This window comes from Muscardinus avellanarius (genome assembly GCF_963383645.1).
Source record: "Muscardinus avellanarius genome assembly, chromosome: 2".
In the NCBI taxonomy this organism is placed as follows: domain Eukaryota; kingdom Metazoa; phylum Chordata; class Mammalia; order Rodentia; family Gliridae; genus Muscardinus; species Muscardinus avellanarius.
In genome coordinates this window covers 32,834,372-32,849,038 of record NC_137787.1, presented here as the reverse complement: position 1 = coordinate 32,849,038, position 14,667 = coordinate 32,834,372, and the positions used below count along the sequence as shown (strand labels likewise).

Genomic DNA, 14,667 nt, shown 5'->3' with positions numbered 1-14,667 from the left:
GACTTTCAAATATCAGCAATGGGTTGAAAATTTTAAGACACCATGTGAGGTGTGTGTGTGTGTGTGTGTGTGTGTGTGTGTGTGTGTGTGTGTGTTTTAAATGGATCTGAGGTTGCACCCTCTCTTGCAGAATTTCCTGAACTGACACTTGTTAATGTAAAGAGGGGATATGTAGGGTTTCTGTCACTCAGCAATAATGTTTGCATTTGCTTACAAATTTGGTTACAAATTCCAGATTCATTGAACAATCACCTTAGGCTCCATAGAGAAGTTCTGATTTTGTCCTTTAAAAAAAATACTGAGCCAGGGCGTGGTGGCACATGCTTGAAATTCCCAAGCTTGGGAGGTGGAGACAGGAGGATCACCAGGTTCCAAGCCAGCCTGGCTGGCTTAAGAGACCCTGTTTCCAAATAAAAAAGTATATAATAGGTCTGGGGGTATAGCCCAGAGGTAGAAGGGTTTCCAGGAACTCCTGTGCCACCAAAAAAAAAAAAAGAAAAAACTGAGTATGCCTTCATTTTCAATAGGTATATAAGGCTTCGGTATGATTGATCTTTTTATTTGCTTGCTTTTTTTGTGCCCGGTTCCCCTCACAGCCCTGCAATTGAGGGGTGGGCAATCCTGATATTGCCATTTTACATATGGGGTTCTGGAGACTCAGGAAAAGCCAAGACCCTGGGCACATGCAGTGAGTGCAGTTGACCTTGCACAGTTCTGCCCCATTTTCTGCCGAAGTCACACGCTGTCCCTACTACACCTAATGCATCCCAAACTCCCTCAGACCCGAGGGCACGGGCCCATGCCGCAGGGCACAGGAAATCCAGGGCCCACACAGGTGGGCAGATTTGGAAGCCTAAGAGCCACAAAAGCAAAGGGAGAGTTTAGAATTCCATCTCTCCAAAGCTCAAAAACAAGCTGGCATGGGGCAAATGGTAAATAACATTTTATTTGCTAATGGCTCTTTACTTTTAAACCACTTCAGCATTTACTTTTAATTAATTCCTTTAAATTAGATGACTCATACTTGTAAATATTTGCTTTTTGACAATAAGTTTTATTTAAATTATTAAAGCCGCAGCTTCATGACTGATTTCAAGAATTGAGGTCGCAGCTGCGCTAAGGGAACGGAAGGAGGATGCGCTTGTATGGGTGTAAACACCCGCACCCAGCGTGGGTGAGAGAAGCGGCTCTCAAAGACACAGAAGAGAGGGTGGATTTTCAGTTTTCTTCAAATTGTTCAAGGAATAAATCAATAAATCAGGGAGTCAGAGAACAAATGTAGGATGAAATAACATCTGAGAAAGCTTGCTCACAATAAAAGCTGGTCTTGCTCTCTCTTTTTTAAAAGCACTCATCAATGGCTCTGGACCTACATATTAGTTTGCTAAAGGGGTCGGTGGTGGGGCATGGGGGGGGATGGATTGTGGAAAGCCTCAGGACAGTAAGTAACTATCCAAGAACATTTGAGACAAAAAAGAAGTAATGATGGCAGTGGGTAATTTCACAGGCTATCAATCAGTTCGAGCTGTTCTAAGCCTTGATTTGCTTGCTGCCCCATTTTTACCAGCATCAAAGACAAGCTTGGGACCGGAAGAAGCTTGGCTGACAGGCTGTATTACAGCAGAAGGAGAGATGACAAAGAGTGCTCTAATTTCAATAAAAGAAGATTTGAAAGTAAAAGGTTGGTAATGACATTAATAACCAGTCTTTACCAGCCATACAATGATCAGCCAGAGGACGGAGACAGCCAGGAAGGATCGGGAAGCCCAGTGCAAGTCATGGGCACCTATGAATTCCTTAATAACCTTTATTCTTTGTTGAAAATCATCCCAACAGTATAGTTCAGCAACCTTTGTGCTGTAAATCCATTTCATCTGCAAAAATTAAAGCTGAATAGAACGTGGTATTCTATAGAATCCCTCATGCTGATGCTATCACCAAAGCAGGCTGCAGAAAAATATGCTGGATTCAGGGTGAGGGCGCTGAGTGAGGCCAGCCGCTCAGCCTTGGGTGTGCCCACGGGGCCCCATCTGTGGCCTCAGTACCTCCTTAGCACCAATAGGTGATGAAGCTGACAGTTGCCCTCCACACTTTAGTGAAAATTATCATGAGATGCTTAGATGCTGCATCAAAATCAATAGAAAAAGGCCAAAAGTGCTTCCTTTTATTTTCTAGTAGAAATAGGAAAATGGGTCCATTGCCTTAGTGGTGGGGATCAGTGGCACCTTTAGAATAATTATCCTCAAGCCAGGTGTCATAGTGCACACCTGTAATCCTGGTACTTGGGAGGCTGAGATAAAAGGATCATAGGTTTGAAGCCAGCCTCAGCGATTTAGCAAGGCATTCAGCTACTTAGTGAGACCCTGTTTCGAAGTAAGAAATAAAATGGAGCTGGGGAGTACAGCTCAGAGGTAGATTTCCCCTGGGTTCTATCCTTAGTACCACAAATAATAATAATAATAGTAATAATAATAATAATAATAATAATAATGATAATGCCCAATTCACCCAACCATGTTTGTGGCAGAATAGGCTATCAAAACCCAAAGCCCTCTCAGATGACACTCTCAGCCAGGCTGTGCCTCCTTTGATGTCCTGCCTCTCTAAATGAGGGTGGGACCAAGAAGCTGCAATCACTGTTGACAAAAGGATGAGGGGAGCCATTAACAGGGGAAGCCTACAGGAAGATGAGATGGAGTCAGGACCCAGAGACGCTGACATCAAATCGTTGCTACCCAGAAGTGAACCCAGCACACCTGTTTTTACACTCGCCCTTGAGCCATTTACCTCTCAACTATCTTATTCCAATTACACTACTAACATGTTCACTTCTTAAGACAGAAGGTGAACTCAGAGGTCCATGAAATATGTTACACACCTCTTACTTTGTCTTACTAATTTAGGGAGAACGATCAGCAGATGTTTTTAAAAGGCAATAGCAGATTACACATTAAGGCACATGAAACTCTCTGACCATATACGTTGTTGAAACTTAAATTTGAGAACATTGCACCCCAAAACTGTCAGTGTCCCACAGAACCCCAAGAAGACTGAACTCAGCTATCTGTAGAAGCCATGCTATGTTTTCATTTGAGCATATAATGTGCTCCAAATTGCTTCCAAGTTGGTGGCATCCGGATAGATGTTATAAAATCCCACTGTCCTTCAGACTACGCTCATTCCACAGTGCTGCGCTGTTGAACTGTTCTTTTTTTTTTTTTTTTTTTTTTTTTTTGGTGGTACTGGGCTTCCTGGAAGCCCTTCTTCTACCTCCGGGCTACACTCCCAGACCTATTTTATATTTGTATTTGGAAACAGGGTCTCCTAAACCAGCATGGCTGACTTCCAACCTGCGTGATCCTCCTGTCTCCGCCTCCCAAGTGCGGGGATTACAAGCGTGCGCCACCATGCCCGGAGTGTTGAACTGTTCTTTTGAGATACTGACCCACAATGTCGCCTCCCGTCTGCAAGTCCTCATAGTCTATTGCTGTTGTGGTCCAGAGAAAAACATGTTTGAACCTAAAATAAAACCACCTCGATGAGGATGGACAGCCCTCAAATAGTTCAGAGAATATTTGATAGAAACTGACATGTGGCTGAAGTGGAGACAAGAGAGGCGTTTAGGTTCCTGGCAGGCTGACTGTGTTAAAATGTCTTTGCCCTCCCAGAGGGAGCCTTGGAAGCCCTTCCAAGGCCACAGTAGTACTCCTGGGAGCATGGTGTCAGCTCCATCTGCATCAGAATCCTCTGGAGCCGGATGTGGTGGAGCACTCTTGTAATCCCAGTACTTGGGAGGCTAAAACAGAAGGACCGCAGGACAACCTCAGCAAGTAGTGAGACTCTCAGTGACCTAGAGAGACCCTGTTTTATTTTTATTATAAAAATAAAATATAGAGCTAAGGGTATATCTTGGAGGTAGAGTGCCCCTGGGTTCAAGCCCCATTACCACACACATAAAAAAAGAATCCTCTGGGATCTGGTGAGAAAGGTGTGTTCCGAGGCGCCTTCGGACCAGATGGCCTTTGCATTTGGAGCCCCAGAATCCCCCTTTTTAAAAAAAAAAATTTACAGACACCCCCAACCCTTTTAATTTTTTATTTTGACAAAGGGTCTTACTAAATTGCTGAAGCTGATCTCAAAACTATGATGTTCCTGTCCCAGCTTCCCAAGTAATGGGATTACAGTGTGCACCGCCTCACCGGGCTTCCCTAGATTATCAATGACAACAGCATTCAAGGTATTGGACCTTGAACACAAGGCCTTACAAATGGGACTGCACACATACCTGTTTAGATTTTCATAGAAGGAAACTGTTTGGCCTTGGGAAGGGCAGTATGAGGTCTCCCGCGGGGTATTCTCTCTGTACTCTTTGGAGTTCTACCAGCGAGATCAGCGGTTTCAGCTCCCTGGGTTTCTGAAAGCCAGAGCACCTATGGGGTCAGGGGACATCCTTTCACCCATTGAATTCTTTTTTTTTTTAATGTGTTTCCAAATATAAACCATTTTTCAACCTGTACCAGTGGGCACATCGTGAGCAGGTGAGAAGTTAGTGAGGCGGGAAGCTGCAGTCTAGCTGAGTGCCTCGGCACGAGGCCTTTGGATCCGTCTGCCCTCCCATTCCTATGTGTCTTTGGCTCAAGTTATTTAACCTCTCTGTTCCTCAGTTTCCTCATCTGCAAACCAGGGATAATAATGGAACCTGCCGCCGGGCGTGGTGGCGCACGCTTGTAATCCCCGCGCTTGGGAGGCCGAGACAGGAGGATCGCGCAGGTTCAAAGCCAGCAGCGCGCGCTGGTTTAGGAGACCCTGTTTCCAAAATGAAAATGTAAAAAATAGGTCTGGGAGTGTAGCCCAGAGGTAGAAGGGCTTCCAGGAGCCCCAGTACCACCAAAATAATAATAATAATAATAATGGAACCTGCCTTCGAGTGTTGCTACAAGAAATAAATATGTTAAACATGGAGAGGATGCTTAGGATGGAACTTAGCTTGCTGCAGGCATTAGAGAAAGAGCTACTATGCTCAGCTTGCTTTAAATCTTTGCAGTTCTAGATGCAACGTTTGCAAAGCTCATTACTGTGCCCATCGAGTGCAGTGGCATCCTCCCAGCACTTACATTTCTGCTACTGAATTTCAGAGTAAGACGTTTGCGGTGCCAGAATTTCCTGTGTTTTAGATCATGATATGGAAGCCTTTCCCCCACATACACACAGACCCGACGTACACAATCAGGTGGAAATATTTAAGACTCCTTCCCTGGGCTCCTTGGCCTTAGTGAGAAGGAATTCTAGTGATCTGGTGATAGGCAGCTTATATAAAATCCTTAGGCTTTGGGATTAGTGAGAGGAGAAAGGGGTAGTGATATATAATTTCTTTTATTATATGAATTTAGAAGTAATAGAAGGGGATAAAAATGTGGCACATATATGAATGTCTTCTCCAAAATGGCTACACACACACACACTCACACACACACACACACACATATACAGTCTCTCTCCCCTTCTCTAATATTGACGGGTCCAGCCCGTCAGCAGTGGGGCTGAGAAGAAAATGAGTGCCAACAGCCAGAACAGAAACACACTAGCCAGGAGTCAGGATCTCGTTTATTTCTCTCAGGCAACCCAATTTAAAGCAAAAAAACGCAAGGGGGATTTCCAACAGGAAACTATTCTAACCTATCAAGCTAAAGGTCACCCTTGCATGTGTAAAGCACATAACTTGCAGCCAATCATTGTCCAATGCACGAGGGGTTCATGAGCATGGAAGCATTATTTGAGCCAATAAGGCTCAACATTACCAAATTGGGCTAGCAGGGGCAAGGGGAGTAGTTACGCCCTCTATATCCGCTTGGCGCTACATGTTGCAGATTCATTCATCGGAAGTTCAGGTGGTTGTGCAGACCTGCGCTCAACGCTACATGTAGCTGATTCATCGGAAGTTCTGTCAGGCAGTTAAGCAGACCCCAACATAATATATTTATTTTAGATTATATTTATTGTGTATAACACATTATAATTAATTATATACTATATATATTATAATATTATATAATATCATATTTTGATTATATATTACTGTATATTTTATATATTATGTCCATAATCTAAGATAGATCAGGGAAAAGCAGCCCTTAACAACAACCTACTTGCCTCTAGAATGTTCTATGGTGGCAGGAAATTTGCATGCTTCTCCTCGGGGGCAGGGGAAGAGCCTTTGGAATTCAGGACCCTAGGCTTTGCAACCTGTTGACCCCCAAGTCTGCCCTTGAAAGGGAACCCTCATGGCCTGCATGACAAGTAGACAAAAATTCACCATGTTTAAGTATTGAAATTCTAGGATGGGTGCTGCAGTAGAAAGAGAGAGATGATTTAAGTCACCTATCCAGTTTCAATAATTTATTTCCTTTGGTTACCATTCTCTTTAAACGAAACCTCTTCTTTGGTTAAAAAGACCCTCGGGTAATTACGTGGAGGTGTTCCTCCAGTGGGTTTCTGGCTGTTTTATGCAGCCAGGCAGGACAGCTTCTGATTTCCATACGATTTCCTTCTCTACACATGCTCTCATGCTTGGCCTTCTCATTTTCCCCAGCACCCACTGTAGCAACCTCTCGCCCTTCATAAAGGAAATTATTTTAGCAGGGCCATTTTTAGGGAGTGCTTCCCACCATCCACAGCATGAAACACTCTTAAGGGCCATTTTCCAGGTAGTGTATGCCAAACTGTTATGTAGAACCTGAAACGCATTGCACACGCAGTTGGTTAGTAACCAAATTCTTATGCTTGTGGTCACTGTTGAAAACAACCGGCGGTGGAATCCAGTGGAGGTGGTCAGATCACATTTGTTTAAACTGCTTTAGAACTGTCTTCTGAGCACTCAGTTGTTTTCCTTTCTCCCTCATTTTCTTTGCAAACATGTTGTTGGTTTTAACAAGGGCCCCGCGCGGGGGCCCTTGCACTGTCCTCTCATTCCAGGGCTTTGTAAAGAGCAAGGGCCTCTCCTCATAAGGCAGCGGCTATGTGAGTGATGAAAGTGGGATTTTTTTTTTCCTGTAATCATTTCTATAACATGGGCTATCAAATGGTCATTATATTTTACGATTCTGTAAAATCTACTGAAACCAAAGCTATGTAATATTCATGGTGGAGGACTCTACTAATCCTGGCATCCACAGTCGTGCCTGGACCAAGGATGGAGCCTTGTAACTGGAAACTTGACACAGAAGGAATTCTAAACAAAGTCTAAAACCATCTCAGGCCACAGAGCACAGGCAGCCCAAGCGCTTGTGAACGTATCAGTTTGTACTGATTTTTTTTTAAGCTTTGCACTATTTGTAGAAACACCAGAGAAAAAGACTGAGACCAGCACAGCCACTAGACACTTGCGTGGCGTGTTTGAGAAGACTATGGCATGCTGGATGCCCTCCTTCTGCCACCGGGCCCCAGTGCTTCTCTAAGCACCAGGAGTTTTATATCATGTTACTTCTTCCCATTCCAACCCCAAATTTGGTCACAGTCAATTATCACCAAAAAAGGAAACCCACAAAAGCTACCTTGGAAGTTTGAAAGTTAAACCAAAAAAAAAAAAAAAAACCTTTCTTTTGGCTGCTGATAGCACACACATGGTATTTTACAAAAAATAAATAAGAGAAAGGAGATTTTGCCCTTTGGATGCCTTTCTAAAACTAGAAAAATCTAATGTTTCTGCCTAAGTAAGCTGAGCGTACTCACTATTGCTCAGAAATTCTGTATGGTTTTCGAACTCTCTACTGCAAACCTTTCTTTACCTGCTGACCTCCCTTCACTGACGTGTCTCTATCGTGGTCATGTTTTTCCTCTGTGACTCTCCAGCTTTATCTATCCTTCCTCCTCCTAAAAGATGAGATGTAGCCGTGGTTCTTAAAGTAACCTCAAGATGGGTGGGCGCATCCTGATGAGCTCAGTATTGCAAAGATTCATCAGTGATACATGAAGAACTGAAGCTTACCGGTATTTCTTTTAATAAATCATAGCAGACTCAAGTTTCCCCCCTCAATTATGCGGCTCCCACTCACACGAATTCCCTTGTTCTCTTGTGAGTGGGAAGAAAGGGCGTTGAGCTATCGCAGGCGGTGGACAAGTTTGCATAATCCTAGTTTCTGCCTCTCAGGGGCACGTGTGGCTTATATGAGAGCCATCCATCATGTATACTCTCCCGGAGCAGAGGTAGGCTGGCGCTGGGACTGAGAGGAGCCGGACACCACCTTCATCTCTGATTTGTGTTCATCAATGCTCCAGCTCAGGACCTGGCACTGTAGCTCATACATGAGTATCTCATTCTCCCTAAGGGCTTTTATGTGAAGCCCTTGACTGTACTGTATTTTGAAACACCTACGTTAAGATTTTCCTGGATCACTGTGTTTATGACAGAAGAAAAAAAATGAAACTTCTTTGCTGAAACATCATAAAAATAGTCCTTAACTGATTCACGAATCAACACACCTAACCTGCACATAGTAAACCCAGTTGATATTTAATTTTGAGTCAAGATAGCCCTCAATTCTCTAAGCACCAGTTAGTCATGCTGACCTCCCTGGTAACTCAAGGCAATTAAATTTCAGACCACGATTTATTTGGGCATCTACTATGTTTTAAGTATTCTGCAAGGCAACAGAGATAAGACATTATAACCTTGTTCTTGATAAACGAGACAAATAACCTCCACCCTAACCAAGTGCATGCTCTTTCTATATTGGACCCAATCCAACCCAATCCCCCCTACTCGGGCCACTATTTCCCAGCCTTCTTTCCTTTGAAAAAATTAGAAACCAGCCTTGCTCCATCGTTTATCTCTAGCTCCCATGTTTACTTTCTCCTCATTCTACTCCCTCCCCGCATCTAACCTTCTGTGATTACTGTAGATGTTTGTGGGCTTTCTCTTGAACAAATTCAAAGTGCACGTATGAAGCACTGGTGTATACAGAGCCCTATGTGGAGCATCAAGGACACATGAAACTTGGCGCTTTCCTCCGGTGTGATCGGACAGTCACACAGACCCATGAGGGCACAGGACAGGTGAGGTGAGGACCATGGAATGTAGCGAGAACAGTGAACAGGTATTTTCTTTGCAGCAGAAATGGGAGGATTGAGAATTGCTCACACCCCTTCTTCTACTCCTGTGACTATAGCTCCCTCATTCCCACTAAAAGATCCGCCAGTGATTCTTTCCAAGCGCAATTGTATTAGCAAATGTAGGAGTATGTCTTTCATCCTTCCATAAAATGAAGATGATCAATTGACAATACCCAGACAATGGCTAACTAACAGCTTAACCTCCGATTCCCAGTTCAGTTCTCGATTCATGAAAAATAGTGGCAAACTAAGACGGCAAAAGGGGGAAAACTTCATGTAAAGAAAATAAGCTCTGTTGTTTCTTTACATGTAAATAACCTATAGCTTCTTCATGCTTGGACCTATGGTTACCATTCATTATTGCCTGTATCTACGTGATTAAAAACTATATGCCTGCTGGGCGTGGTGGGCATGCTTGTAATCCCCACGCTTGGGAGGCAGAGACAGGAGGATCGGGCAGGTTCGAAGCCAGCCGCGCTGGCTTAAGAGACCCTGTTTCCAAATAAAAATATAAATATAGGTCTGGGAGTGTAGCCTGGAGGTAGAAGGGCTTCCAGGAACCCCAGTACCACAAAAAAAAAAAAAAACAACTATATGCCTGAGATAATTTCTATGAGCATTTCTTTCCAAGCCAACTGAATCCTTCTGGCTTCTACAAATGAGCCTATTCAGAAATTAAACAAAAATTTAAACAGATAGGCATTTCCATGACAGTTCCCTCAAGAGCTGTAAAGAAAACAAATACAGGTTCATTTCCTTTTTTTTTTCTCAAGTAAATATAGTTTCTGTGTGAGATTTTAGATGGGACTTTTTTAAAAAAAGAAAAATGATAACATACAAGCAAGACTCATAAGGTAACATGAAAGATGAGGGGTCTTTGAGTCCTGTTATATTTGCTTCTCGGGTCCTGTGTTGATCTGAGTCTCCGCTGGAGCTGCCCTGGGTTCTCAGCCTGGCTCACAGCACGCAGCACAGCCACTGAGCTGAGCGTTGCACAGGCCCCGGAACAGACTTTGTGCTTTCCTACGAATGCTAAATCTCACATGGGTAAAAAGACTATCAAAAGGGAAAGTCAAAGCTGGGTGTGGTGGCGCATGCTTGTAATCCCAGTACTTGGGAGGCTGAGACTGGAGGATCACAAGTTCATGACCAGCCTCAGCAACTTAGGCCCTTCACAACTTAGTAAGACCTTGTTTCAAAATAAAAGAATAAAAAATAGGGCTGGGGGTGTATGTCAGAGGTAGAATGTCCCTGGCGTCAATCCCCAGTACTGCAAAAAGAAAAATAAGAAGAAGAGGGGAGTCAAGAGTAATAAATCAAAATCCCAGTTTCCTCTTCTTCATTTATCAAGTTCTGTAGTTAATAATGGGGGATTTCTTTCTCCTGTTTAAATTTTTTTCTTTGAAAATGTGGCACACATATATAGACATATATAGGCATATATACATAATGAAATATTATTCAGCCATAAAGAAGAATAAAATTATGTCATTTTCAGGAAAATGGATGGAACTAGAGATCATCCTGTTAAGCAAAATAAGACAAATATGTTTTTTCTCGTATGTGAAAACTAAAAAAAAAAGAGAGAGAGAGAGAGAGAGAGAGAGAGAGAGAGAGAGAAGGGAAAGGGACTGGGAAGTGGGAAGGAAGATAGTAAAAGAGGATAGTAGGGAGAATGGATATAACTAAACATGTTATACATGGAAAGGCCACAGTGAAACTCAGTAAATCATGCAATAATATGAGTTAATACATGTGTGCATGTGTAGTACTAAATTGTTTTTTGGGTTTTTTGTTTTGTTTTGTTTTGTTTTTGGTGGTACTGGGGTTTCTGGAAGCCCTTCTTTTTCCTGCTACACTCCCAGACCTATTTTATACTTTTTAATTTTTGGAAACAGGGTCTCTTAAACCGGCGTGGCTGGCTTCGAACCTGCGCGATCCTCCTGTCTCCGCCTCCCAAGCACGGGGATTACAAGCGTGCACCCCCACGCCCGGCTAGTACTAGGATTTGAACCCAGGAGTGTTCTATTACTGAGCTATACCCACAGCACTATTTTATTTTATTTTTTTATTTTGAAACAGTTTCACTAAGTTACTACCCACTGGCCTTGAGCCTGCAATCCTCTTGCCTTAACCTCCTGAGCACTGGGATTACAGGTGTGTGCCACCACACTCAGCTATGAGTTAATATTTATAATAAAAAATTAAATTCTCCTAAACTCAAAGAAATATCCTTTTAAATATGTATATGTGTTCCTGTAGGCACACAGGAACACACACACACACACACACACACACACACACACACACATATGCATATGAGAACTTAAAAGTTCTGCAAAACTCTGTAGACCATACTCACTTCTGAGCAAAAGCGTTATTATGAACAACACACACACACACACACACACACACACACACACACACACACACACCAAGACAGACAAAATTCTTCTAGCTCTCTTTAAGCCTTAAGGCCTTAAACAGTGTTTTATAGGCCAACTCATTGTTTTTCTTCTATCTGAAAAACTCAAAACACGATAACTGTGGTGAGAAGTTCTACAGAAAAAGAATCTCCGTGGTTCCCTTTCTTGACAAAGAGCAGCTACCTCACTTGGTTTCTGCCACATGGAAGCAAACTCCCAGACACAAAGTCTTCCCTCAGAAGAAGCCACCTGAGACCCCAGCATGATCTTGGGGTCGCCCTCTGCTGGGGGAAGCTCTCTGTCCTGTGAGGGGGAGTCGGACCTGAGGAGGGGCGCGGTGTGGAGACAGATAGCGACCCAGCATCCTGCCTGCGTGGCCTCAGAGCCACTCGGGTGGCTTCACTCCTCACCCCTGGATCTGGCTTGTCTCTCTAAAAATTAAAAAAAAAAAAAGCACGAGGCGCGTCTGTCTTCTATAATGCTCTTGTTTTAAAAGAGAAAAGTCTCCAAGGAGAAAACAGGACCCTAAAAGTCCAAGGCCTGGAATTCCTCCTTTCCCCCTTCCCCTTTTAAACAGGAAATGCTCATGCTAGGAGAGTCCGGAGGGAGCGCTGGCTCTGTGTTCGTTTTAAGGTAGATAATATTTGCGTGTTACAAATGTCAGTGATTTATCTTAAGGGCTTCAAGCTAGTGCAGAAAATCCACATGTTTCACTTCATGCAGAGAAAAACCTTTGGTAGGTTTTGAGAGAACGCACAGGTTAAGGATGATTTTTTTTAAAAAGTGTTTCTGAAATCTACAATGTGAGCCAAAAGGAAACAGCAATGAACATGGTGGTGGAGGCGGGGTAGGGGGACTTTAAAATGTCTCCCGATAAAAGATACAAGGCGTGCTGGAAGTTTTCTAAATCAAAGAAATGAAATTCTCAAGGAAAGGAAAGGTGAAGCCTGGATCCTTTTTATATCCCGGGCTGGAGTGACAGATGATGCATCTGCGGCCTATTTGTCATGGGCAATTTAAAATGGAGCAAAGCAAACTGCACTGAACAATAGCAGCTGATGCCCTAATAACTTGTACGCAAACAATTTAATGTTTTTATCTGAAAACTCTCACCAACTAAATTACCGAGCTCAAGGATCTATCTTTCATTATTATTATCCATAGCCAAATTAAGATGCAAAACAAAAAAAAGTGGAAGGAGAATTCTTTCATTCCTTCTTGTGGATGTGTTCCTGGGCCCCTGTGCGGGTGAGCTGAGCTCGGAGCTTGCCAGATCTGCATTGATTTGGGGAACATACAGGGCTGTCTTAACGTCCAGCTCCGCAGATTACAGGGTGATTCTGACCTTCACTGATAGTGCCTGATTAACCACGGACACCGTGTTCTTACAGCCCTGCTATTTCTTTCAAGTGTCCTAGCAGTCTGTACTATGACATTGGAGAGCTTCTCGTTCATTACAATAGTTGCTGTTTTTCTTAAAAAAAAAAAAAAAATCTTCAAAGGGGGAGTGGTGAGAAGAGGAAGTGTGCCGTGTGCCCAGGGGAAGGGTTTATGGGGCTTTGGGAGTTGCACCCAGAAGGCCAGGTTTAATCCCAGGCTGGACGATGCCAGCACCTGCACCTTGTCTAGCCACACATGGCTTCTGTTACGGCAAATGGATCCATCCAAAGACGCATGTTGTCAGAAGGATGCAGGCTGGGTCACTTCCTGTCAGCTTGTTCTTGCCCTGGACCATCCAGTGCGCCTGTGCATTCCACAGGGCCCCTCAGAGCAGGCCTGACTGTCCCCACTCTGCTCCTGGCCTGCTGGTGCTTCTTGACTTTTGGGGGTATTCATGTCAGAGTTCTGGGTGGGCAGCTCCCAGCCCTGAGTTGGGACTTTTTCTAGGAACTATAGAGAGGAGGACACACCCGTCCACAGAGGGGTGTGACAGAAGCCACCCAGAGTTGGGCCAAGAGCACAGCCCTTGAAAGAGCACCTCCCAGATCCAGAAGCAAAGTACGTGCAGGGCACAGGAACTCACCAGAGAGGAAAGCAAACTGCAGTGGATGAACCCCCAGGTATGCAGCTGCTGTTAACAGTGTGGCTCCAGGTAAACCTGTGCCTTATCTAGCACGGGCTCCCAGTCAGAGGGGAAGGAGTCTAGCGACCCCAGACTTAAGAGAGACAAACTCATCGCCTCATTTAGGACTAGCTCGGCCAGTCAGAAAGGCCCGCAGAAGAGGTAAACAAAGAAGGTGTATTGCGTCCCCGTGTGTGGGCCACCCGGGCTCCTCCCTTCTGGCTACTCTGCCTTCTTAGCACATGGCCATCCCTTGGAAGGCCGAGATGGCTACTCCAGTGGTGAACAGGAGGAAGAGAAGGAACGAAGGTCCTCGCTCCTGTTTTAAGTGGCCTGTTGCTTCTGCTCACAGCCCATTGGCCAGACTTGGCCCACAGCCAGGCACCTGCAAAGGGCTGAGGAACACGGGCTTTGGTCCTGCTGACCTGTCTCTCTTCTCTTCCCAGGGGAGGACCAGCGGACCCTGCCGACTATCTGCCAGGAGCACCTCGAGGGCTCTACAAGGAAAGAGAGCTTCCATACTACCCGGGGGCTCATCCCGGGCACCCTCCCAAAGGAAGCTATCCCCGCACCCCAGATCTGCGGGTAGCGGATCTCCACTATCCTCAGTACTACCCACCCCCGCCTGCCCCCCAGCACAAAGGACCTTTCCGACAAGATGTCCCACCGTCCCCTCCTCAGCACCAGAGAGTGCCAGCCTACCAGGAGATGAGCAGGGCAGGGCTCCGAGGGAGGAGCCCAGATCAGTACCCCTGCCGGCCCCAGGATCCCAGGCAGAAGAACCCCATGACTGCAGCTGTATAGCTGAACACGGCGGAGAGGAGCACAGGCCTGCAAGGAAGACATCTGAGGCCACCTTCGCCCTCCTGGACCTCAAGGCCTTCTTCCCACTAAGAGTCCTCCATGTGCAGCTGAGCTCTGCCTCGCTGAGGCTGCCACCCTTGGCTGCCAATGAGAGGAGGAAAGGAGGAGCAGGTTGTACGAGGGAGGGGCAGGTGGAAAAGGAGAGGAAGGATGGGGTCATGAAAACAATATTTACTAATACTTGAAAGGCTTTCAGAATTGGCCAGC

General features: G+C 44.8%; 1 protein-coding gene across 4 annotated transcripts in view; it reads left to right on the top strand.

Annotated features, from left to right (window-relative positions):
• PARD3B (par-3 family cell polarity regulator beta) overlaps positions 1-14,400 on the top strand; it is a gene marked incomplete at both ends in the record, with an annotated part of 1,045,674 nt that extends 1,031,274 nt beyond the window's left edge. For all 4 annotated transcript variants that reach the window (XM_080690300.1, XM_080690301.1, XM_080690302.1 and 1 more), the window contains one exon: positions 14,043-14,400. In XM_080690300.1, coding sequence (XP_080546426.1) covers positions 14,043-14,400 — 358 coding nt within the window. The remainder of the gene's footprint in view (positions 1-14,042) is intronic.
• Positions 14,401-14,667: the final 267 nt, after the last annotated feature.